Consider the following 24,734-nt stretch of genomic DNA (forward strand, 5'->3'; position numbering starts at 1 on the left):
CCCGCTGCAGCCTTGAAACCCCTGCATAGCCACACTTTAATCCCCCACACTCCCTGCAGCCTTAACCCTCTGCTCTGCCAACGGCCAGGCTTTAACCCTCCTCTCTTCTCCTCCTCCCCTGCCCCCCACCAAAGTCCCAACCCTCTGCAGCCTTAACTCTCCTGTCTCCTGAGGTCCCAACCCACCACAGCCTTTAACCCCCCACAACCCAGGATTCACTTACCTTTTTAAAGGAGCTCCACATGCTCCTGCTCTCTTGGCAGCTGCCATGTTCCCTTCCGTGTGGCTGCATGGCTCCCCCTAGCTCTCTGGCCCCTCTACGTGCAGCGCTTTTGGCTAAGATCAGGTGTAGTATGGGTCGGGGAGTCTTATGTACAAAGACTTTTCTGTTTTCCTCTCAGAGACTAGCCAAAAGGCCGATATTTTATATTGTCTGTTACTTGTAAAATATTCCCTCTTTTTCTTCTCAGGGTAGGGATTGGTCAATAGGCCGATATTTTATATTGTCGTTTGTAACTGTGTTTTGCCCATCTGAGACTAGATGGGTTCCTTGTGTAAGTACTAAGATACTGTTTAGTGTATACAATGCTCCATAACCCGTTCTGGTTTCTCAGATGATATATTCCTATGCATGTTAATTTGTCATGCTCCTTGCTGTATTTAAAACATCCCCTTAATAAAACTCATTTTATCTGTTCTTATCAGCTTAATATCTGATAAGTCCTCTGAGGACTATATATTAAATGGATTTTTGGAACAGGGAGATGGAATAGGAGCTCCCTGACCTGCCACACTGAAAGAGCAAGGCTTAATTTAATTTGTTTAATGGCCGGTGCCAGTTGTTGTTAAACCAGTTTAAGTCCTGCTCTTTCATTGGCAGAGAGTTGGAGGCAGAGCAGCAGGAGCCACAAGTGGCTGCTTAAAGAGCCACATATGGCTCAGAGCTGCCCAGATGCCTTTTAAAAATGGCAGCCCCGGGGGGAAAAGGGGCAGAATGCAGTTCTGCTGTGTTTCACTGGGGGGGGGGGGGGAAAAGCCCTGGTCTTGAGGCTGGGAACCCAAATCCCTTTCACTCAGTGTCCATAGGTCCCCCTGAGCTCTAAATGTAGCAGAGCAAAGATGGTCCCTCCACTTATTCAGAGTCTCTTCAGTAGTTTTGTCGGTAAGTGGCCTGGGTGCTGTGGTCTAATTCAATTTACATCAATTACACTGGCCTTGGATCCTCCCTTTTATAGAACTGCCCCTTTCCAAGGTTGGCAGGTCTTACAGGTGTGCTGGGTTGTGGCTGATTGTGCTCCCAAGAGAAGTTATCCTCTTCCTGACTGAGGTGGGGATTGCCCCACCATGAATACAGATTATTCTTCTATTGTATCTCACAATGTTTTTAGCAAATGTCTGTGGATTTGACATACTCAAACTTGTGGAAACAAATAGGCATGAGACTGATTAGCACACATCCATTTGGGAACAATGTAACGCAGAAAATATTGCACAGTAAAAATTCCACAAAAGATTATGAATTTTAAACCTAAATCTGTTAAACTCTGATCACTTCTTTAAACCTAAGTGACAACTAATTTTTACAGATTAGAGGGGAGGAAAAAACTCAACTCCATTCCACTACAGTTTAAAATGGAAGTCTGACTCTAGATGTGAGCTCACACCTAAAATATGCGATGGGCCGAATGAGTTTGAGGAAGGGTTCACGCACAGTGAGTTCAAGAATGCCCAGGTCTCTGGGCTCTTTTCAGTGAAACCTGTCACTGGTCTCTTTTAAGGCCTTTGCGGTGTCTACTGAAATGCTGCGGGGGGTGGGGAGCTACAGGTGTTTGTATGGCCTATGAGTCTTGGTTGCCTTTTCCTCAATAGCAAGGGCTATCACTAAACCTGCTGCCCTGGTAGATACTCTTGGAGTACTCTTGCAAGGGAGACTGTTCCTGCTCTGATATCAACTGGGGAAGAGGGCTACCTTTGCAAAAGTCGGAAACACAATAAAGGAGAGCCCAATATTGAGTAAATATAATGTGTCTGATCTCATGAATGGCAGAAGTGAGATCATCAGGAAAAGTACAGTGAAAAACATTCTACAGGTTGAACCTCTCGAATCTGGAACTCTCTCATCTGGGAAACTATGATCTGACATGATTTTAGTCAGCTGGATGACCACTTACAGTGGGTGTGGCAAAGTTTCCTGTGGTCCCATAAAGTTTGTTTACAGCCACCAGTCCTGGCTCTGTTCTGTTGTTTAGCTGTAATTTACCCCTTAATGTCTTCTAAGAGCTCAGTAAGTAGTGCAAGTGTTGGTAATGTGCTAGAAAATATTGTCTTCCTGTTGTCCGGCACCAGTCAGGTCCTGTGGGTGCTGGATGAGAGATTCAACCGGTACTGAGAGAGGCTGTCTCTGCAGTGTTGTGGGATGTGTCTGAAGCCTTCTTGTTTTGTTTGAAGTCTTGTCTTGTATCATGTTGTTGAATTGAATGATTAACTTCTATTCTTGCAGCATTTGGTATCAAAAGTAGCTTAAATACCACAGGATATGTCAATGAGCATAATGATGGCAATGCTCTTATCAAAGAGCAAAGGACACTGCTTACAATTGATTTCTTAACTGTTCTCTCTCTTTCTTTTCCTCTAGGAGCCTTAAGAAACTGCAGCAGTGACACAGCGAGTAATTTTCTTTTTTTTAACCCCACAGAAACAAACTTTTTCCTGAATCTACTGTTAGGAATATTATGTATCAGATCTTGCAAGGGCTTGCATTTATCCATAAACATGGTAGGTGGTGTTTTGGCTCTAAATATTTTGAAGATAGTTTCTGTGTGTTTAGTTTTAAAACAAATAATTCCTTTGTTAAATGGGGGTGATGGGGACTAATAGATGAGCTGTTCACTTTAAAGTCACTGATTCCAGGTTGAGCAAAGCTGCTAGTGACCTATCTGATTGTTAGCCTGTGATATTCAATGAAGCTGGCAGCTTTTTCAGCCTCTAATGAATAAGTTTCCACATCGCAAAACTACCAGCATGACTGACGCCAGCGGGCATCCTTGTTGACCATCCCAAAAAAGACCCCAAAGATTGGGCATCAGGACTAAATTATGCTTTTGCCTCTCCAGATAGTTGTTCCAAGTGAGAACTGAGGCAGATTGGTGGAATAGTGTGATAAGATTTGTACTGTTCCTATTCTCTGGACAAACAAGAGATTCTGTCTCCAGAGCTTATAACCTGATGTAAGTGCTTACAAGTGGACTTGAAGCTGGGACCTCCTGAAGCTTTAGTGCATGTGCTTCTATAGTTTGAACTAACAATTGGCTACCTCTCAGCTCGGGCTGTAGAGGAGCCTTATTCTTTCTCTCTGTAAGTGATGTAAGTGTCACTATATGGGACAGTCAACCAGACCCAGTAGGCTGGCATGTCTCATGACTGTTACATTCTGTAGTACGTGTGTGAAATGTATCCATACATTACACTTTTTTGTAAAATGCCCTTATATTATCCAACCAGTGCTAATGAGACCTACTTAAGTAAATCAACTTTTGAATCAGCAATTTTTTAGAATTTATTCTGTTCCCCCCCCCGCCCCCAAAAACATTGCAGTATTGTTTTGTAAGTATGTTGAACATATCACACTGGATTCCAATCCTCCACATTAGAAAGCCATCAGTGGAGCTCTGTGGATGGAGGACTTAAAGGACCTCACCCTGATGGGACAAAATGATTTATGCAAAATAGATCCTGTCAAGCAACTTGATATTTTTTTCTTTTGACAAAATTGTAAAGTTTGACAAATAGTGTTGACGTAACATACTTGCACTTCTGTAAAGAATTTGATGCCATACAAGACTGATTTTAAAAAAACCACTAGAATTGTATAAAAGTAACAAGGCACATAGTAAATAGATTTAAAACTGGCTAATTGGTAGATCCCAAAGTGTAATTATAATGGGGAATCATCAACAAATAGAACTGTTTCCCATGAGGCCCTGCAGGGATCAATTCTTGGACCCATGCAGATTAACTTTTAAATCGGTGACTGGAAGAAAACAATATCATCAGTGGTATAACTTACAGATGACCCAACAATTGAAAAGGCCTGGTCACTAATTCAGAGCAATCTAGATCACTTGGTAAACTGGGTTTAAGCAAGCACTGCTTCTTAGTATGGCTGAATGTAAATGACTGCACCTAAGAACAAGAAATGTAGGCCATACGCATAGGATGGGGATTCTAAATGGAGGGTCTGGAGGAGGATTTAGGTAGGTTTTTTGTATTCTGGTTGGCTGGAATGGCTTGAGTGTATTCATTGTCAAACTAATAACTAGAATTGATTAACATTTTCTGTTTAAAGTATTACAGTTTCTGGATTTTAAGCTTTGGAAGATGCTTAGAGATCTGGGTAAACACCAGAGAAATGGGGGGAAAATAAATCAGTACTCTACTGTGCTAGAGTATAGAGAGATCAAATACTCGTATGTTTAACAATTGGGGAATACTGAGAGAGAGTCTGATGCCATTAGCCACAAGACCATATTGCCTTCTCTTTGGCAAAATCTTCCAACACTTCCTTGTGACCGAGACTCAAATCATCTTGGCAGAAATTATTTACAGTCCAGAGGGCAAAAGATCAGCATAACACACTAACTTATGTAAGAACATAATGTCCATACTGGGTCAGACCAAAGGTCCATCCAGCACAGCATCCTGTCTGCTGACAGTGGCCAGTGCCAGGTGCCCCAGAGGGAGTAGACCAAACAGATGATGATCAAGTAATCTCTCTCCTGCCATCCATCTCCAGCTTCTGACAGACAGAGGCTAGGGACACCATTCCTTACCCATCCCAGCTAATAGCTGTTAGTGGACCTAACCTTCATGAATTTATCTAGGTCTTTTTTAAACCCTGTTATGGTCCTAGCCTTTACAGCCTCCTCTGGTGAGGTGTTCCACATTTTGACTGTGCACTGTGTGAAGTAGAACTTCCTTTTGTTTGTGTTAAACCTGCTGCCGATTAATTTCATTTGGGCAGTGTCTACACTAGCCAAAAACTTTGAAATGGCCATTTTGAAGTTTACTAATGAAGCGCTGAAATACATATTCAGCACCTCATTAGCACGCGGGCAGCCGTGGGACTTCGAAATTGACGCAGCTCATCCAGATGGGGCTCCTTTTCGAAAGGACCCTGGCTACTTTGAAGTCCCCTTATTTCTATGAGCAGATGGGAATAAGGGGACTTCAAAGTAGCCAGGGTCCTTTCGAAAAGGAGCCCCGTCGGGATGAGCTGCGTGGCAGCGAGCCATGTCAATTTCCAAGTGCTGCGGCCGCCTGCATGCTAATGAGGCGCTGAATATGTATTTCAGCACTTCATTAGTAAACTTTGAAATGGCCATTTCATGGCCATTTCAAAGTTTTTGGCTAGTGGAGACGTAGCTTTTGGTGTCCTAGTTCTGATATTATGGGAACAAGTAAATAATCTTTCCTTGTTCACTTTCTCAACATCACTCATGATTTTATATACCTCTATCATATCCCTGCTTAGTCATCTCTTTCCTAGAGTGAAAAGTCCTAATCTCTTCATATTGGGACCCATTCCACACCCCTAATCACTTTAGTTGCCATTTTCTGAACTTTTCTAATGCCAATATGTCTCTTTTGTGATGAAGAGACCACATTGATATGTAGTACTGAAGATGTGGGCGTACCATGGTTTTATATAAGGACAATAAGGTATTCTCCATCTTATTCTCTATCCCTCTTCTAATGATTCCTAACATCCTGTTTGCTTTTTTTTGACTGTAGAACTGATGAGTTACATTTTGGATACCCATACAAAACCTCCTGAATACTTGTACTTTCTTTTCTATACCAGTGAGGACTTTAATATAAAATGAGACATGGACAAATATTTGTTTTAAAATATTTTATATTTTCCCTATTGCAAAAAGGGCTATGTCAGATCCACTAATGCGAATGCAGCAAAATGCAGAAAAGTCCTTAACAGGGACACGTTTATAGAAGTGAAACGTAAGGGTGCTAAGAAACTTTCGTAGATTCCAAGGCTGGAAGGGACCACTGTGATAGTCTGTTCAGACTTCTATGTAACATAGGCCAGTGCATGTCCACAAGGGAGTTTCTAGAGTACAGCCTAGCATTCCTAGAGAGAGAGAAATTCTCTCTTGCTGCAGTAGGTAGGACAAGAGGTAATGGGTTTGTACTCCAGTGTGGCAGATTTAGGTAAAATTTCAGGGAAAAAAATTCTGTGTAAGAGCAGTAGAATGATGGAACAACCTCCTGAGGGAAGTAGCCCCTGCACACCCCCATCTAGAGCGAGGAATTCAGCAAATTGCACGCTTTCCTCTTGCTCCCTGAAAAAGGGGAATAGACAGCAATCTTTTAGTGTGAAACCCCCTCCGTCCTACCTTATCCCAGCTGGGGCAGGTCCAGGTTCATCAGCCCTTTGTGCTCCTTAGCCAGAATGTGAAATGCAGCAAACTGTGCACTTCCCCTCACTTTCTGATGAAAGGGAACAGCCAGCAATGTTTCCTTACAATGACGGGGGGAAGCTTCAACCCCTTCTCTGCCTTCCCTAAAGGGCACCAGTGGGGTGGGGTGCTCTCAGCTCAGAAGCCCTGGGTAGGGGGCACCCCCAGCCACCTGCTTTCATGTGCCTGGTGGTTCTGTCTCTTTTCTGTTTGGTTTTTTGAGAAGCAGTCCTATTCCAGGCACATCCCATTTTCCTGAGAAATCCACTCGAGACCTCATTACACGGACTATTTCTACAAGATGGTAAATGCAATGTAACTGTTTGTCTGTTTTAGGAAATTGCTCCCTTAATGTTAGCTTTATGCTGTTTTTAATTTTAATAGAAAGTGTGTGGCAAAAATTAAAATTGGTTAAAATTTCCACTAGTTAAGATTAAACAAAATGCTCTACAACTCCTACATGGTAAGAGCTAGGACCACCAAATGCAGTATACAGCTCCTCTTTTCACACCTTAAAGCAATTTCCTAAAACACGCATAGGAAACTATAAAATGTCGCATCTTCCATTAAGTGGCTGTGCCACTTTGAAAAAATCTAATTTTTTTTTAATAAACTTCTACTCCTAGACTAACTAAAATATGTAGACTAGTAAGTTTAAGTGTGTTTCTGACTGTTGTGACCTGCTGTTGAACCTCAAATAGTGGTAATTTAAGTGAAGGAACATAGATGGGGGTGGGGAAAATAAAGGCTACACATGCATGTAAAACTGTGGTACTCACTAGCGTTTGATTTGAATTGCAGGGTTCTTTCATAGAGACTTGAAACCTGAAAACCTCCTTTGCATGGGACCAGAACTTGTGAAAATAGCTGACTTTGGCTTAGCCCGAGAAATTCGATCGAGACCTCCTTACACGGACTATGTTTCTACAAGATGGTAAATGCAATGTAAATGTTTGTCTGTTTTAGGAAATTGCATGTTCATGCCTTTAGATAAGACAAAACTAACTTAAGGGAAAACTAACGTCATGGTTGGGCCATAGAAACAGTGCATCAGATTTTTAAATTAGAGTAATTGAAAGGCTTCAAAAAGTGTAAAACAACTGATATGTAGCCAAACACCAGTAGCATCACTGAAGTGAATAGATTTTCTTTAATCTGCTGTGGACAGGAAAAATAGTCCCCATAACCAACAGTGGTCCAGGGTCACCAGTCATGTGGAACTAATGGAAAGGCTAGTCCAGCGCTAGTAGTGCTGCTCTAGTTGGGTGCTGAGAAACAGCATGGGTAGCAGTGAGGGAAGTGGGAGGGAAGACTCAATGTAAAAGCAAGCATGGAAAAGGAAGACAAAAGAATCAAGTTTACTCAGGTTCCTGCTGTATGCCCACCTAATCCTAATAGATGACCCCCATTTATCTTTTAAATCTTTAATGAAAAGCTTCCATACTTCATTGTCAGCTGTGCCTCAGCTGTCTGCATGAGGTGAGGTGGAAACTCCTAACAAAGAAGAGTTGGCTGAACACATCTCTGAACTCTTAGATTTATTTCAATCTGAGGCACAGAACCATAGGCAGGAGCACTTCCCCTCCCAGCCTCCTTCCCCATGCCCCATAAGCAGGGTTAGACCCTGGTCTGTAATGACCAAAACTCTTCAACATAGCATGTTACGTCCTCACTCTCTCTAAATTTTTTTATTTTTTAAGAGAAAAAACCTCACTGAAAATCAACTTTTGTAAAAGCAATGAAAGTGAGGAGAACTGACATACAACTTCAGTTGCTGAGAATAAATCTGCTCTTTGCACATGGGGCCTCCTACTGCAATGTGCTTGGCCCTCTCTGCGCTTGTTGACTTTGTGGGAGTAAGAGTGCTGTGCATCACCTCTCACAGATTCAGGTCTTCAGCCATTAAATTGCTTTGTGATGTGCAGTGCCTAAGACAGGGAAGGATGTGACGGAATGAATTGCATTCTGGGAGTACTGCATGGCTTCAGAGCGTGACTCTGAGATAAGTCTTGTGTGTTGGGTGGGGGTCTGCTGGGGGTCCTTTTAAAGGTTACTTTCTGTTTCCAGCATGGCACAGAGAGAGAAATTCTCCACTTGAGGTAATCGTGTTGTCCAGTACCTTGTTTGATTTGTGAATACTCTAAACTGTTGTGGTGTGGCTTTTTTTTTAAAATAGGTATAGGGCTCCTGAAGTTCTTCTGAGGTCCACCAGCTATAGCTCTCCCATTGATATCTGGGCTGTCGGCTGTATTATGGCAGAGGTCTACACATTAAGGCCTCTCTTCCCAGGTGCCAGTGAAATTGATACGATATTCAAGATATGCCAAGTACTGGGGACACCGAAAAAGGTAACTAAGTGACTTCATCTTCAACGAATGTTGCTTTGTGCGTCAGTGATAGTGTGCCTGTGATACAAGACAGGTCACTTTAACCTGCTCATACTCGCTGCTCTCATAATAGAGTTCTGATCTCAAAGGTGAAATGACTTCAGAGAAAATGAAAAAGTTAATGGATGGAAAATTATACCATAGAAAACTGTGATCTTAGAAAGAAAAGACATGTCCAGAAAAGAAGAGTTTAATCAAATAACGTTATTTGAAATTTCCAGTGTCCTTGGGCCCTTTCCATGTAATTAGTCTTGTTTACAGTTGGTTGTACATGTCTGTGCTGCTTCCATGGCCAGAACAAATAGGGGCTGATGGTCTTTTCTCTTTCCACTCTTGCCATGGGCTTGATGCATGATCCCATATAGCCAATTTGATGGTGTTGCTTTAAAAAAAAAAAATTGTCATGACAGTGCTTTGAGTTGAATTAATTAGGCACGTAAAGAACTTGTAAGATCATTGAGAGGTGCTGAAAGTTAACGGTATTGATAGACAGCAGAGGATTTTATGGTTGAGTTTGACAATAATCAGAATACCGATTCTTTCAGAATGACTGGCCTGAAGGCTACCAACTTGCAGGTGCCATGAATTTTCGCTGGCCTCAGTGTGTACCTAACAACCTAAAGACCCTAATTCCTAATGCTGGCAGTGAGGCAGTTCAGCTCATGCGAGACATGCTCCAGTGGGACCCCAAAAAGCGACCAACAGCTAGTCAGGTTTGTTTTCCTGTTCTTTACTTTGTCTTTATGCATTCATTGCACTCTGCCTTTGCCCCAGATTGTCATTAATTACCTTGGTGGCTGTAAATTTTAGAGGGTGCAGATCAGTCCCTTAGGAGTAAATACAGGTTTAAAAAACATGCCTGACTGAGCGCCTTGAGTCTCTCACTATCTGTTTAGCTTAGCAGAGAGAAAGTTTAAGGGGGTATATGATCAGTCCAAACAGGAATCAACACTCCTGGGTTGGTCTCCCGTTAAGCGGAGACGTAACCTTAAATACAGTTAGTGTTCCCTGTAAGCTGTGTACTTGTGTGATCACTGAGGAGAAATTCAGATGCTGTCCAGCTGATTCGTGAAGCGCCTGTTGCTAAGGGGTGTGTGGTTTGTTTTTTTTCCCCCTTTCTACGTTCATGTATGCCTTGTGGTGTGCTTAAAAATAAATAAATAAATCCACACCTGGATGGAAAACGTTAGAGGAAACATTGGTTACAAAGTAAAATTGAGGGAGAGGGAAACTTAAAGTGAAGGACAAGCTGAACTGTCTTGAGACAATTTAGTAGTAGCCATGACAAGGAAGGGTCCCTCTTGCTAGACAAATGAGACAGTATTGTACTGTGGTAGGGAATCCTGTGGGGAAGAGTCCTAACAAGCCTGTTCCAGTTGGCAGAAGTTAGGGAGAAGAACACTGTGTTGCATCCTTGTCAGCGACTACTTAATTACCTACAAAGGAGAGTAAGACTGTCCAAACTCCATGGCACATGTTCCCAGAACTAGCAATGTTGATACCTGCCAAAATCAAATACAAATTGGCCGTGTGATTGACAATATCTTCTTGGACACAGTCAAAAGTATTTGTTGATTTTTACAGCCTCATGCTTCAAAGCCTTCAGTTCTGAAGGATATTGTTTCTCTTACTTTCGGTGCAGTGCCTGACCCTGACGAGGGCCTCCGAAGTAAACAGTAGCCTATTGCCCCTTTAGCAAAAAGGGTAGGATGGAACCCCTCTCTCTTTTTTTTTTAAACTACATTTGCCTTGAGATTAAGCCTTCACTAGATCTCAGTCTAACCTGAAGCAGCAGCATATGTTGTGCAGAGTAATATCTTGATAAATTTATAACAGGGGAGACACATGGGGAGGGCACAAGGGTCCAGGTGTCCACAAATGCTGTGGATGAAGAAAGAGGCTGGCCAGCAGTTGGGAGTGACTAGCAGGGTGACCTGTTCCCCTCAGCAGAGGTCTGTCCATCCACACATACATGCTCTCGCTCTCAGAGCATGGAGCGAAATGCAGCAATGTGGCCCCATCCTGCTCTATTCCTTTTGTCCACCTTGCTCAGGGGAGGGGCAGCACCATGCCTGCACTCACTTAGAGCAACGTGGTCCCAGCTCCTCTCGCTCCAATTCCTCTGTTTCACTCGCTGCCAGTGAGTGGGGCATCCGGACTCCAGCTGCTGGTGCTGGACACTTGGCCCCACTAATCATCCAGGTTGCCCCTGTTGTGTAAGAGAGAGAGGTCAGGGGAGAGGCGTGGCGGGGGGGTTGGCCTAGCCCTTTCCTGGGCTGGGGGGTGGTTATGTGGCCTGTGGGGGGAGGGCCCACCGGTCCCCTCTGAGCAGTCACCCCAATCTTGATCACGTCGGAAAGGAAGAGGGTGAGGCAGCGCTGGGGAATCTTTCTGGGTTGGGGTCCCCGATCCACAGAAAAATCCAGGGCTACACAAAAGTGAGAAGTGGTGGTGGAGCCTCATGGATGTGGCCTCCAACCGAGAAGCAGTTCCTCTCACGCTTCAGGCCTGAGAAGGAGGCGCCAAGGCTCAGAGCCAGCATTCCCTCTAGTTTTTTCGTCCATGGGCAGAACATGTTTTAAGTGCACCAAGGCACGTGTAGATGTGCATCACCAATAGAAGTGCATGCAGCCAACTGGACACTCTGCTAATCTGCTGGGCAGCATTTGAGTCTCTCTCCTGGGTGGCTGCCCAAATGCTCAGCTTACAGGGAACACTGCTCAGGGCTCCCTCCCCACCCCCCATCCCAAGGCCAATTCGCTCTTCTGAGAGCCCCAGGCTAGTAGATTTTTGTAGCCCTCCCCAAGGTGGGGCTGAAATCAGGGTGTGCAGTGTCTGGGTGGGAGGAGGTGTGGGGTCTGGCAGGAGGTAGGGCACAGTCGCAGGCCAGGGGTGAGGATGTGGGGTTTGGGGAGAGGGAGTAGGAGCAGGCACAACTTCTCCCACCCCTCCACAATTCGTGGCCAGTTAGTGGTTGGGGAAGGAGGTGGCAGTGCCTGCAGGGAGTTCTTCCCTTCATGCAGAGCCGCTTCCCCCCTCCCCCACCTCCACCCCCCACCAGGTAGTGCCTGCGGGCTGGATCTAGCCCTGGCTCGCCTTGATTGGGCCTGTGAGGCTCAGGGCTCCCTCCCCAGTGCAGCGGGTGGGTGCTGTAAGTGGAGCACGTGCTCTGTCTCATCCCGCTGTGGGGGAAGGGATGAGTGCCAAGCTTCAAGGCAAGCTGTGGGCCGTAGGTTCCCACCCAGGGGTAAGTCAGGGTCTCTAGCTTCTCCTGTTGAATGCTGATGCCTTTGTGTTTTTAGGCACTTCGATATCCCTACTTCCAGGTTGGGCAGGCACTGGGCACCTCTCATTGCATCCAGGAGCTGGGCAAGCAGTCAAAAGAACTCCATGATAAAGCAGCATTGCACCATGCTAAACCCATCCCTCCTGTGCAGCCCCCTCTGAAACCTCCTGCCCGTCTCGCATCTAGACCATTCCTTCAAAGCCAGTCGTCCCAGTACCTTGTGTACCCATACAAAGCAGACTCCTCGTTGGCTGACCATGTGACCCATTTGAGGGAGGACAAGCCTGCTCAGGTGCATCTGCCAGCACTTCATAGTCCAGTCCTGCAGCAGGTAAGGGGAGTCTGGAATAACTGACAAACCTGCTGATGATTGGGTGCATTTTTTCCATTTTTTTTCGTACCTTATACCAACACTGCCCTTTGTATCTTAATCAGAAGGAGGGAGAAACAGACCAAGGCTAGGTTGGCTCTTTAGTCAAGTGGGTATAAATTGGAGCAGCTCCACTGATGTAGGTGGAATTTTTTTGGTGTAAATGCATATAGGTGGGCACAATTCTCACTTGCTACAAGACCACTTTGTAGTGATTTTTGGCATTGTAAAGTGACTTAAATGGGATGTAACTGGAGCTTGCTCACTTCAAGCCATTTTACAGTGTCAGCGTAACTTAAAGTGGGCTTGGTGCAAATGAGACTCAGGCCCACGTTAGAATTTGAAACTGAGCCAAATTTTATGCAGGGCATAGTGACCTTCGCTCTGTGAATAGCTGCAAGGACATAAATGTCAGAACTTCCACCTGCAAAATCTGTTACAACAAATAGGTTTTGCTGAGGCAAGTTTTAAAGTGCGTGCTGGCACAGGAAGTATAGGCATATGAACATACATGCAGGTGTGCACCCACAAGTGGAGTCTGGGGCTAAAAATTCAGCACAAGCTGATCGCTTTCTATAGCCTGCATAGTGAAAGACATATGGACATTGAAGATGAAAGACTTGAGAACTCCAGAACTCCATTCTTCTGCCAGCGCAGGACTCTTATCAAGGCCAGGAAAAGATGCAGAAGACAGTATGAACACCTGGTATAGGTAGGCTCCTATCAAATTTACAGCCCTGGAAGAAACGTCATGGACTGTGAAATCTGGTCTTCTGTGTGCTTTTACCTGGTAATACAGATTTCATGGGGGAGACTAGCAGTTCTCAAATTGGGGGTTCTGGCCCAAAAGGCAGTTGCAGGTAAGTTGCAAGGTTGTTTTTGGGCAGGAGGAGGGCACAGTATTGCCGCCCTTACTTTTGTGCTTCCCGCTATCAGAGGTGCTTGGCCATGTGCCCACCTTTTGAAGGCAGCAACACCCTGCTAACGGTAGGGCAGAAGTAAGTATGACAATGCTGTATCATGTTACCCTTATTTCTGTGCTGCTGCCTTCTGAACTGAGTGGTCAGAAGATGGCAGTTGCTGATTGAAGACTCAGCTCTGCAGGCAGAGACATTACCAGCAGTAGCGCAGAGGTAGGGTTAGCGGTACTGCAAACCCCCGCCCCCACCACCACCATAACACTGTGGTAACCCCAGAACTCCTCTTTGGGTCAGGACCCTCACAGTTACAACACTGACATTTCAAATGTAAATAGCTGTAGTCATGAAACTTACTATTTTTAAAATCCTCTGACCATGAAGTTGACCAAAATGGACCATGAATTTGGTAGGGTCCTGGTTATAGACCAAGCCCTCAATATATTAGAGGGGCAGTAGAGGGTTTTGCTGCTACTGTGAGATCACAGCTCTTTGTGATGGAAAAACTGTGTTTTGATCTTCCCTCCTCATAATTCCATCACTGGATATTACAAATGTGCTGGTTTTCTTTTTTGTATTAACAGAAAGTACCAGTTGGGACAGAGAACACAAATGGTGAACTTAAACCAAAGACTAGGCGAAGGTGGGGCCATGTCACAAGAACAACGAAAGGTTCTGAAGATTGGGATGACTTGGAAGACTTTGACTTTAGCTCGTCCCTCACTAGAACTGATTTGAAGAACAAGAGGCGACAGAGTGAGGAAGCTCTTTGTAGGTAAGCTGATTTCCTACATCTCCTGTTGCTCCTGGGCACTCTTTTTCCTGTGCTCTGTCTGCCTGTGTATAGTGCCGGTAATGGATTGTTTGTCCCCTCTGGTGGTTTCTTGCTTTGATTCTTTCTGCTGTCCCTTATAGTTGGAACAGTCTGTTTTCTTGCAGTAGGGCCCCACTCTTACGTTCAGTTTTTTGTTAGCAGCATGCTTAGCCTGTGAAGCCTTTCAAAACCAAAAAGCAGTCCTGTAGCACTTTAAAGACTAACAAAATAATTTGAGGTGATGAGCTTTCATGGGACAGACCCACTTCTTCAGATCAGGAAAATTCAAACTCAGTCTCAATGTAGCTTTACTGCTTCATGTTTGATACATCTTCATGTGTAACACGTGTCTGCTGTATTGTGTGCTGAATCAGGCTTCCAGTTTCCCTGGGACAGGGTCAGTGGGGAAAACCTTAAGCTCCTAAAAGCAGGTCTGCATTTCAAGCACTGCATTGCCACAGCTGCACTGATGCTGTGGTAGCATTTACATGAAGATGCTGTTATACCAGGGGTCTCCAAACTGTGGGTCATGCCCCCTACAGGGGTGATGAGAAATATTTGGAGAGGTGTAGCTGGAGCCTGAGCCATCCCCTGCAGGGAGTGGGGAGTAAATGCCACCTACTTCCCAGTGCCAACCAACCACAGCTCTGCTCTTGGCCTTCTCCCTGCCCCCAGCCATGCAGCCCCAGCCTCAGCCTGCTTACGCCCAGCGAGGAGGGCCATGGACAGGCATAAGGGAGCATTTGGTAAAATGTTTGAGGACCTCTGTCCTACGCTGGCAGACATTAAGCTGTCTATATTTGGGGGGTGGGGGTTAGGCTTTTACATCCATGACCAACATAGATATACAAATTACAGATCTGTGGTGTGCACATGACCTAAGGTTTGTCCACTCTGAGCCTGGGCTCCGACTTGCTTTTGAGCTCAAGCCCTCTTCTGTATGTGTGCACATACATCAGTGTGGTGTGGGTAAACAAGTTTTTGGGGCCTGAATCCTAGGACTCTGCTGGGAGTGTAGGGGAGGGTTAACCAGTGACCCACTGGCACTTGGGTCCAAGTCCTATCATTCTGCAGTGCAGCTTCATCTCGAGCCACAGATCAAAGGCCTGCGTAGCGCAATACAGACTTGTCAGTATGTCTGAACTCCAGGGCCAACAAGAGTAAGCCCACATTTACAGTGCAACGGGAACACTCAAGTGCAGGCTTGGGACCTTTGATTCTGCTGACCTCAGTTTGCAGTGCGACATAAGCACACCCTTAGGCACGTCACTGATGGTATGCAATGTCTTCCTTTTATCTTCTTCCCGGCTCCTGTCAGTGGCGGTGAAACTGCTCTTGTCACGGGTAGCAACCTGACTCTTCCCCACCCTGACAGGAGTGGTTTCACTGCTCCTGTCAGTGGCAGCAGCCGAGATTCAGGCTCTCAGCTGCTGCCCCTGAACAGGAGCGGAGAAACTGACCAGGGCAGCAGCAATTGGAGGGGAGCCGAGAACCACGGGAGCTGGCTCCCGAGTTGCCCAAAATTTGACTTACGCAGGTGTCTACTGTATTTGGGGCAGATAGTTTGGGCGGGGTGAGGTGAAAGGAATGTTCAGTGGGGGTGAAGTGTTAAGCTTGGGGCTAAGCGTGGTGATTTTCCCTTGTACAGACTTGCAAGCATTTTGGATCTGAAGCCTTCAGACGGTCTAGGTTCTGGTAACAGCGCGCCTTCCCATGTGTCCTTTCCGCGGCAGGACACCCCGACCTTGCGAGTTTCTGCAGCCAAGCAGCATTACTTGAAACATTCGAGGTATTTACCTGGTTAGTAAAAAAAAAAAAAAAAAAAAAAATTATTTTCTTGACCTTTTTCTGGTGGTGGGAAGAGATAATGGAGACTTTAGCCTTTTCTCTGAGCCAAAGATGAGGCCCATTGCTTTGAGGAAAAACAATGGGGTGAGATGAGGCAGCCTCACTATGGAAAGATGCCCACAACAATGAGAAGGTTCTAGCATTGCAGAAAGTGAGGTAAATACTGCGTGCTGCTGTGCTCAATGCTTGTGTCGGCAGCAGCTTCTCCCCCTGCAGTGTGAGCAGACAGAATAGTTCTTTGTGTGCTAGGAAATGTGCTCAGCTGATAGGCCAGGCTTGGCCTTAAATTCTCAAGCATGGCTGGTCTGCTGCATGGAAGAAAGAGTATATCCCCAACGTGTCTGGCAAATACATACTAGCAGCAGCATCAAATGCTAGGTGAGAGCAGGTTGGCAATGAAGTTTCTGCTGTTCAGAGCACAAACAACATCCATCCTGCTATGCATTAAAGCAGCCCAGTGTGTGGAATCAAACCCTCCATTTATGCAGGGGGGTCACCTGTCTGTATGTCCGCTCATCCTCAGCGTGCTGGCGTCAGCAACAGGGCAGAATCGAAGCGTGTGCATGTGCACACACGGGCAAGATTCTTTTGAGGCATAGCCTTCACTGAGAGCGAGATGTCCCTGTTTATGGCACTATAGGACTGAGTCGTCTCTTGTTGATTTGTATCACAAGACGCTAGGCAGTACTTTGTAATAGAGATGGGCTAGGGCTCAATTTGTTTACATTCATAACTGATGCAGCAAGCCTAGAGGTGCTGGGGCTATGAGCTGCCAAGATTAGATATGCCAGGGCTCAGCCCTGGCACAAATTAAGCATGGTTTTTAGCCTCTGGTAGAAAAACAACAATGCAATTTTGGGTCAAATGAAATGTTTTGAATGTTGAGTTGGTGCGATTGTGTGTTTGACCTGGAATGTCACTTCAGTATTTGTCCTAAATAAGTCATTTTCAGAAAAATTTGGTTTTGTGGTTGAAACTGTTTGCCAAATCTAAGCTGAATTGGTGAATTTGTGTGTGTGGCTCTTTTTTTTTTTTTAAAAAACTGAACAGCTTTGAAGTGCTAATTTGATAGTGGCAGACTGGGTCTTTAATTTTTTTTCTTCCCTGAAATACAAATGCACTTGTCATTGTAAGGTGGCAGTTACAATTTTGAACTCTCAGGGCTTGTCTACACTTGCCCCCAACTTCAAAGGAGGCATGTTAATCTGGGTGATGGAAGATTACTAATGAAGTGCTGTGGTGAATATGCAGCACTTCATTTGGCTAATTCTTCCCCATGGCAACTTCTAGATACTTATCTCACAAGGGGATCTAGAGCCCTTTGGTATGGGTGAACAACGCTACCTAAATATAAACTTTTATTAAATACAGCATTTTATGCTAATACCTGGTTACCATATTAAGAACTCAAATGATGAAAGGCAATTTAAAGTTCTCACGGTAGCCTCTTCTACTTTGCAATCTGTGTCATATGTACTGAAGTCCAGTGAGTTATACGTTCCTAAAAGCACACAACTTCTTGTATCATGCTTAGATATGCACTAGATATTTACATATAATTAAAAAAGATGCATGGACCCCGCTCCTAAAAGCACACAATTCTCACTGAAGAGAGTTTTGGCTAAGATCATTGGGGCAAACACCTGCTTCACTTATACACAAGTGCAAATCTACATAACACATCTGTATGCCACAATGATTTCTTAATGGCTAATTCTTTGTTCCCAACAGGGATAAGCACAAGGAATAGCATAGTCTCCAGTTCAAGTAAGGATTCTATTACATCTAATCCCTGGCCCACTTCTAGTTTGCCTGGAAAAGCTTCAGGTGCGGGAACAGTGGTCAATGGAATGAAGTCAGGTGAGAGACAGTGTTCAGACATTCTAAGAGAATTGTGAATGGAACAGTTACCTCAACCCACCTCAGATCTCAGTCTACCACATACCAAGTTGCTCTACCCAGTGTCTACCATGACTGCCAGCTTGAAATCTAGTTAGCTTAATATCTTTCCATGTGCTACACCAGGCTTTGAGTTCCCTTGCCCGTTTTTGTGAAATTCTTTCTTATTTCCAGCTTCCCTCCCCCTGCCCCCACTCACTGTTGCTGTGTAACAACTCACACTGATGTGGAGAGCTGATTGTATAGAAGAATGAATTAAACTGACTGTCCAATTGCCGTCAAATGTATGAAGTTATAGGTGTGATGCTCAGCCGTAGTGTTCACCTATGTTTCAAATGCAGGCCAGGCCTGAGTGTTCCATGTAAAGGGATGATGCTACCTTCTGGAGAAGTTCAGGCTTAGATCCACAGCTTGTGTGAACCAGTAAGATGGGGTGTGCACGTGTTCCATTGCACACTGACTTTGTGTGTTTGTCACCATTTAAATTCTTTCAGGGCACTCAGGATTGAGCAGGCTGACAGACAGTTATATCCCTTCGTTTCTGAAAAAGGAAGTTGGCTCTGCTGGGCAGAGGCTTCAGTTAGCACCAATTGCAACTCCATCTTCTAGTAAGTATAATGCTGTGAGCTGGGTGGCTTGCTGATTTGGACAGCAATGCTCTGTTGATCAGCTGCATGGTCAAAATTGCTTGACCACACTTTACTTCCTTATGAAACATACTCAAGATCAAACAGATGTTAGCTGGGTTTAAGGTGCTATAGGAGAATGGTATCCTCTAGAATCTGTCTCCAAAGAGCAGTCCTCTGCAGCAATGTTCCTTTTACCTTACCCAGAAAGCATGCCTCCCCAAAATTACGCTGCAAAAGGTACCATGCATCAGCTGGAACTAGATTTTTTTTTTTTTCCTAGTACCATTATGTACCCTTGTATATTTTGTTCTGAGCCCACACATTGCAGGTAAGGATGCGCCCTTATCTTTGTTCTGGTTGGGTGCATTCCAGGTAGTAAGGGGTGTGAAGACACCACCTAGGCCTGTACCAGGATAAATAGGTCTGTGAGAGTAAATCCCTTTCTCTGGCTAGGAAGAAACAGTTGTAAGTCCTGATACTGACAGTTTGCTTGTCTACTTAAACCGAAGCTTATTCAGCTAAGGCAAGCTGTTATGAGATGCTTAGCATTAGGAAACAGGACTGTGGTACTGGCCAGTTCAGGCTATATCACTGTTATGCTATTTGTGCTTAATATATACAAGTGCCGTAGGGGTAAGGGGTAATATGTATTTTGACCAGCTTGCTGGCTGGCAGAGCATACATCATCCCCTCCCATGCAGCATTAATCCTCAGGTTTTATATTTTGACTTTACCGGAAAGCAGTGGGTCACTAGAGCTATAGGCCAAAATCTGGCAACTCTCACTCATGTTTCAAGGGTTGCAGGATTAAGTCTGTTCTGACATCTTTAAATTGTTTATAAAATGTCCATTTTACTAGTTAAACAGAAGCCTAGCCTGTGCTCCACAGTAGCTCCCAGAATGCTGAGCTGCTATTGCCATCAAGGATGGGTGTACGTTGCATGTCACTCCCTAGTGCTATGTCCGTGTGTAAGCCACTTCTCCATAGCCTCAGCACTTCCTTCACCCTTCATCAGGGCCTGCAGCTAGCCAGTCTCAGCAACCAGCAAGGAGTTCCCCCAGTCATTCCCACCAGCTGTGCTGTCCGAGTTGCTGCACGCCTCTTAGCCTACTGGAGAGGGAGAGAGAGAGAGAGACTTTGCTCCTTGAGCTCCAGGTAGTGGCTGTCATAGTTAGTTCTGCCCTGTGGCTTTTTTCATATGCGGCTGCCAGATCCACATTGACATGCTACTCACAGCCCCTCCCTTTTAGTCCCTTCTCTGACAATGTGGGGCAAATACCCCATCACAGTGGGATTTTCAGAAGCACCTCAGTGATTTAGGAGCACAAATCTCAAACCCCACACTAAATTATCTAATCATTACAGAAAACTAAGATAATTGTTTGTAGCTTGAGCAAGGACAGAGTAAAACTGGGGAAAGAGTCACATTCTGCTCCTCCTGTAGTGCTTTTGGCAAAGCAAAGTGGCTGGAGAATAACCACATCTCAATTTGGGATTCACTCATTATGGGGGCCTGTACTGTTGGCACAATGCCAGAGTAGTCCACTTCTATGCCACCACTTCATTGCAGCCTTCCCATGAAAGGACAGTGCAGTTACTGTCTAACAGGTGGTCCTTTGTGCTCATATCTTGTGAGGATACCTTAGTACAGCCTTGAGGCTACTCTAAATCTGAAGTATGCTTGGGCCAGGCATATAACTGGCCCCAAAATTAGCAAGGTGCAAATTTAGGTTAATTTGCACTTCATCTCACTGCATTCAGCAGATTTCTGGCACAGTAGAGAATTTGGCCTGAGCAAGAATCTTGGCATATGGCTCATCATATTATTCTTCCATAGCCTGACTTTTTAGAGGAACCAAAAAAAGAAAAATTGACTCAGGTTGTGGCTTCTCTGAGAGTATCAAGAGGCTTTTTAGAGGAGTAATTCTTCCACTGAACCTGCCACTGAAACTTTATCTCATGTCTTTCCTTTTCCTGACTTATAGATTACGCTTCTTTAAAGTCTGTCAGACCTCATATTGGGCAACCGCCATTTAATACACCTTCAAAGAGCACACCAGGAATAATGCCACATCCGCCGCCAATTCATCCAATCCATGGACGCACTGACTGGTCTTCAAAGTATGGAGCTCACCGTTGACTTGCTGAAACCACTTTCTGTTGAACCAGCACACATTTCTCATGAAGCAGTGACCAATTCTAGACTGTTTGCCATGACTTTGTAAGCCTGTGATTTTTTTCAAGAAACATTGTTTCTTTGAGCAAGGCATTTCAAGGCTTTTTTTAGTTTTATTTGTATTAATTTGAATGAAGTCTTATAACTTTTTGTATAAAATTGTTTCCTTATCTGATGGAGTACAATTATTTTCTTAAAACCAATACATTTTGTATATCTGCATTGGGGATTTTGGCATTTTATATGATGACTTTTTGTAATGAACTTGATAAAATTTAATATTTCCTTTACCAGGTCCAAATATTTTATACTAGTAAATAAATGTAGCACATTCAGGCAGCATTGTAACAGATGCAACTGCGAGAAAGGGGTATTCATCAAATATTGTTTTGTGATCAAGTTACGTTCTGAATGGGATGTATAAGGAAGGTGGTCAGTCAAACTGAATAGCCCAGCCTTATTTTAGAACTCTGTTGCATGACTGCTGCACCAGCTGGATATGGTTGTCATCCTTTTATCAGCTTTGGGCTGATTTAACATGAACGAAGGGGGGGTTTCAGCTTTGGCTGGCTGGTTGGTTGGTTGTTGAAAAATGTTTCTTCACGTTAGTTGTTCTGTCTGTTTTTTCAGTTCTGAGGCCTGTCCTGCAACCTTGAGGCCAAATACCTGCTACCTACACTGGGAGTTTGATCTGAATGAGGCCAGCAGGATCAGGCTGCTAGTTTGACTACATGCAGCTTGTGTTTCTAATTCTGTCTCTGCTCAATGAGTATTTTTATGGGTTTTGCTCATCTGGCCTGGAGTGCTACTTCAGGCTTAACTGTTTTGCTTTCGCTCTGAAAGACAACATGCTGCATGTGGGGTTGTTCCTATTAAAGTCAATTATAACATTCCTAAAGACTTCTATGAAGCAAAGTCAGGCCCTATTTTTGTAGGGTGAGTAGGAGGTAGAGAAGTATTTAAGGCAATATTGACTATGACAATGCTGGTTCACAGGCAGACTAACATAGTATTAAGTGATGTACCAGCAGCAAAGTGTGTATGCAGCTGACTTAATTTCTATGGCTTTGTTTTCCAGCCTGAGTCCCTAAGCGTTTCCAGATGGTTTCATAAACAAGTAAACTTCAGTTGATAGTTACAGTGCTGATTTACCTTACCTTCCCATATTGCTAAAAATCAATTTCCATAAATAAGATCTTAATGGATGTTTTACTATAGTAACCATTTACAATCAAATCTTGGTCCCAGTGGTGTCTGGTGAAATCTCAATTGATTTAATTGAGACCAGGATCTAACTTGTAAAGGAGGGAAAATGTAATGTGATAGAGAGGCTGCAAGGGAAACAAATGTGTTACTGGCAGAGGAAAACCGACAAATAGTGCAGGTGAAATGTCCTTTCCATTCTAAATGCTTAGCTTAAAGAAAAATCAAGGTGCACTGGAAATGACCACCTTCCCTTTCTAGCAAAAATGTGGGGAAATAGTGTAATTGACCACAGGGAGAATCCTCTGGGGGATGAGGGCTTGGCAGTGGCCTCGCATTTGTATGGAGCCTGATAATCCACAGGAGTGCCTGGGCCCAGGTGCAGCACACCTATGCCAAGTCCCTCTTCTCTTTTTTCCAACACCCTCTTCCCCTGAGCTAACCTAACCTCTACATTGTTCTGGGGCTTCCCCAATCTCTATCTGAATGCTGCTGCCTCTTACCCTGGAAGGTAACTCGGTGTTAAACGCCTACAGGATTTCCCTACAGAAACCACTTCATTTTGGGTGGAGAGTATGCCCTTGAAAAATTTCCCCTGTCAGTCTCCTCCTGCAATCAGCAGAGCACCAAACAGACTTTGCCCATGTGTAGAGAGGGAACTGCTATCTCAGCTGTAGGAGACAGCATGATGGACAGTGGTCAGTGCCTTTCTTCCATCCATTGTGATAACATGCGGGTGGCATATGCTGCCCTTCCTACAGTGCAGTGAACAATCAAAATGGTTTATACATAATTTAAAAACTTAATATGTACACAGGACCTTTGGCAAACCACATCCAGGCGCTCTAACCCTCACCACTCGGGCTTTAACAGTTAACTAACACACATTTCGAATGTATAGGTTCTTGCTATCAGAACGGTGCTGTTGCTCTACACACAGGGAAGTAAAACTGAGCTATTTTGAATTATGCAGCACTAGAGGCATAATGGGAGGAGGGGTGGGATGGGAGAAGTGTATGCCAAAAGGAAAAGGACAAAATCTTGTATTTATGTTTCTAAAAGCTATATAGAATAAGAACTGACTGTTCCTCTCTGGAAATCAAAATCTGAATTTATATTTGGAGATTTTTAATTTATTTATAACTAATAAATTGACAGTAGTAAGGATATTTGGACCTATATGAATATCTAGCTAAATGTTTGTAAATAGTCTATTCTGCTGTGACCGCATGTCCCAAATTCTCATTAAGGGTCATAATGTCTATTGTCAGAATAGAGCACTTAGAGCCCAGTCCTTCAGCCCTTACACAGACAAGCATGTAATTTGCCTGATTAAGGGGTTCAGCATCTGGGCTAGTCCTGCAAAGGGATCTGCAAGAAGGATCATAATGTTACTGAGTGCAGGAATAAGGTTCTGCATAAAACCCATTTGCAAAAGCAGTTCCATTTATCAAACCTAAACAGCTTTATTTTCAAAAATTGCCTATTCTAGTTTTAAATGTAACATGCAATGTCTAGATTCACTGAGTAGCAGTCCTACAGTCTGTACTTGCGCAAACTCACATTGAGCTCAGTGAGAGCTTTGCTTCAGTAAGGACTGCTAGGTTGGACCCTGTCCTCCTTTTTGTTTTTTGATTTATGCCATTTATATGGAGAAAATTAGAGGCTGTATATCACATTGAAAATCAGACCAAAAGCAATAGTTTTTTTTTTTTTAAACATGTATATCACATGTCAAATATTACCTATCTCTTTGAGCGTTCTGTAGCATTTTTATGCAAAGTATTTTTGATTTTTAGAATTATTCTATAACTTACATTTTTTCATACTTGTGTAATATGTACTAATGACTAATATGAAGGAGTCAGATATTGGATTGGCTTATTTTTCTGTAGTGTCTCAATTTTTCTTAAATTATGTGCACAGAATAAAATGAAATTCACAGAAATCTTCCCCAGTCCCCAAATTGTTTAGAGATCATTTAAAAATGCTTCAGTGCAACAGTATGTACCATAAGATGATGAAAATATTTATTGAAATGAAAACTCAGAAAAATTTCTGTATTTTTTTTCTGATGTGTGTTGGTTGGAAGAGGGGGTAAGGGGGAGGGTTGTTTAAAATGTTTAATTCATTCTGTGTAAAGAGCCTCCTGACCAGAATAAAGTTACTTTTGAAGAGATGTTGACTTACATGTGGTGTTCTTCATTCGAGTGCAATTATCTAGAGAGAGTTGGTTATATTTAATGGATTTAATCCCTTTTGAATTTTGTGCTAAAATGTTTCTTCTGCCAAAGATGATCTTGTCTGCAAGTTCCAGGCTATAATAATCCAAATAGGTAACTTAATGACATTTTGTAAGCTTCTGCCCCTTATAGTTAAACAGTAGCGGACATCTCCATGAAAGCCAAGAGATGAGGTGTTAGAGTTACAAACATGAATGGCTCTGCAACTCCAAGCAACTAGTAGCAATACCCACATTATGGACCAAGGCTCAGGAGCCACTACTGTGGCTTAGGTGTGGGGTGGGGTTTGCTTTCCTGCTTCTGGGCCTCCGTGAGCATGTAGCATGAGATTCTCACAGCAGGGGGCTGGATTTGCTGACCTCTTGAGGTCCCTTCCATTTCTGGTATTTTATGATTTGTCTGTATATGGTACCTGTACTCCTGCCTAGATAGTTTCTAAGATATTTGTCATGATTTATAAAACTCTAAATTACCTGAGACCTGCCTTT

General features: G+C 43.9%; 1 protein-coding gene and 1 pseudogene across 5 annotated transcripts in view; both read left to right on the plus strand.

Annotated features, from left to right (window-relative positions):
- CILK1 (ciliogenesis associated kinase 1) overlaps positions 1-24,182 on the plus strand; it is a 38,537-nt gene extending 14,355 nt beyond the window's left edge. For 2 of the 5 annotated variants that reach the window (XM_074991169.1, XM_074991170.1), the window contains exons 6-15: positions 2,696-2,775; positions 7,275-7,407; positions 8,650-8,821; positions 9,406-9,573; positions 12,163-12,477; positions 14,018-14,208; positions 15,896-16,047; positions 17,827-17,955; positions 18,489-18,602; positions 20,610-24,182. In XM_074991169.1, the coding sequence (XP_074847270.1) occupies positions 2,696-2,775; positions 7,275-7,407; positions 8,650-8,821; positions 9,406-9,573; positions 12,163-12,477; positions 14,018-14,208; positions 15,896-16,047; positions 17,827-17,955; positions 18,489-18,602; positions 20,610-20,764 (1,609 nt within the window). In that variant the 3' untranslated portion in view covers positions 20,765-24,182. Of the gene's footprint in view, positions 1-2,695; positions 2,776-7,274; positions 7,408-8,649; positions 8,822-9,405; positions 9,574-12,162; positions 12,478-14,017; positions 14,209-15,895; positions 16,048-17,826; positions 17,956-18,488; positions 18,603-20,609 lie in introns of those variants that run through there. The other 3 variants (XR_012645106.1, XR_012645107.1, XM_074991171.1) reach the window with 3 other exon arrangements.
- On the plus strand, positions 668-823 carry LOC142011720 (U2 spliceosomal RNA; annotated as a pseudogene).
- Positions 24,183-24,734: the final 552 nt, after the last annotated feature.

This window comes from Carettochelys insculpta, chromosome 3, assembly GCF_033958435.1.
Source record: "Carettochelys insculpta isolate YL-2023 chromosome 3, ASM3395843v1, whole genome shotgun sequence".
Classification (NCBI taxonomy): Eukaryota; Metazoa; Chordata; order Testudines; family Carettochelyidae; genus Carettochelys; species Carettochelys insculpta.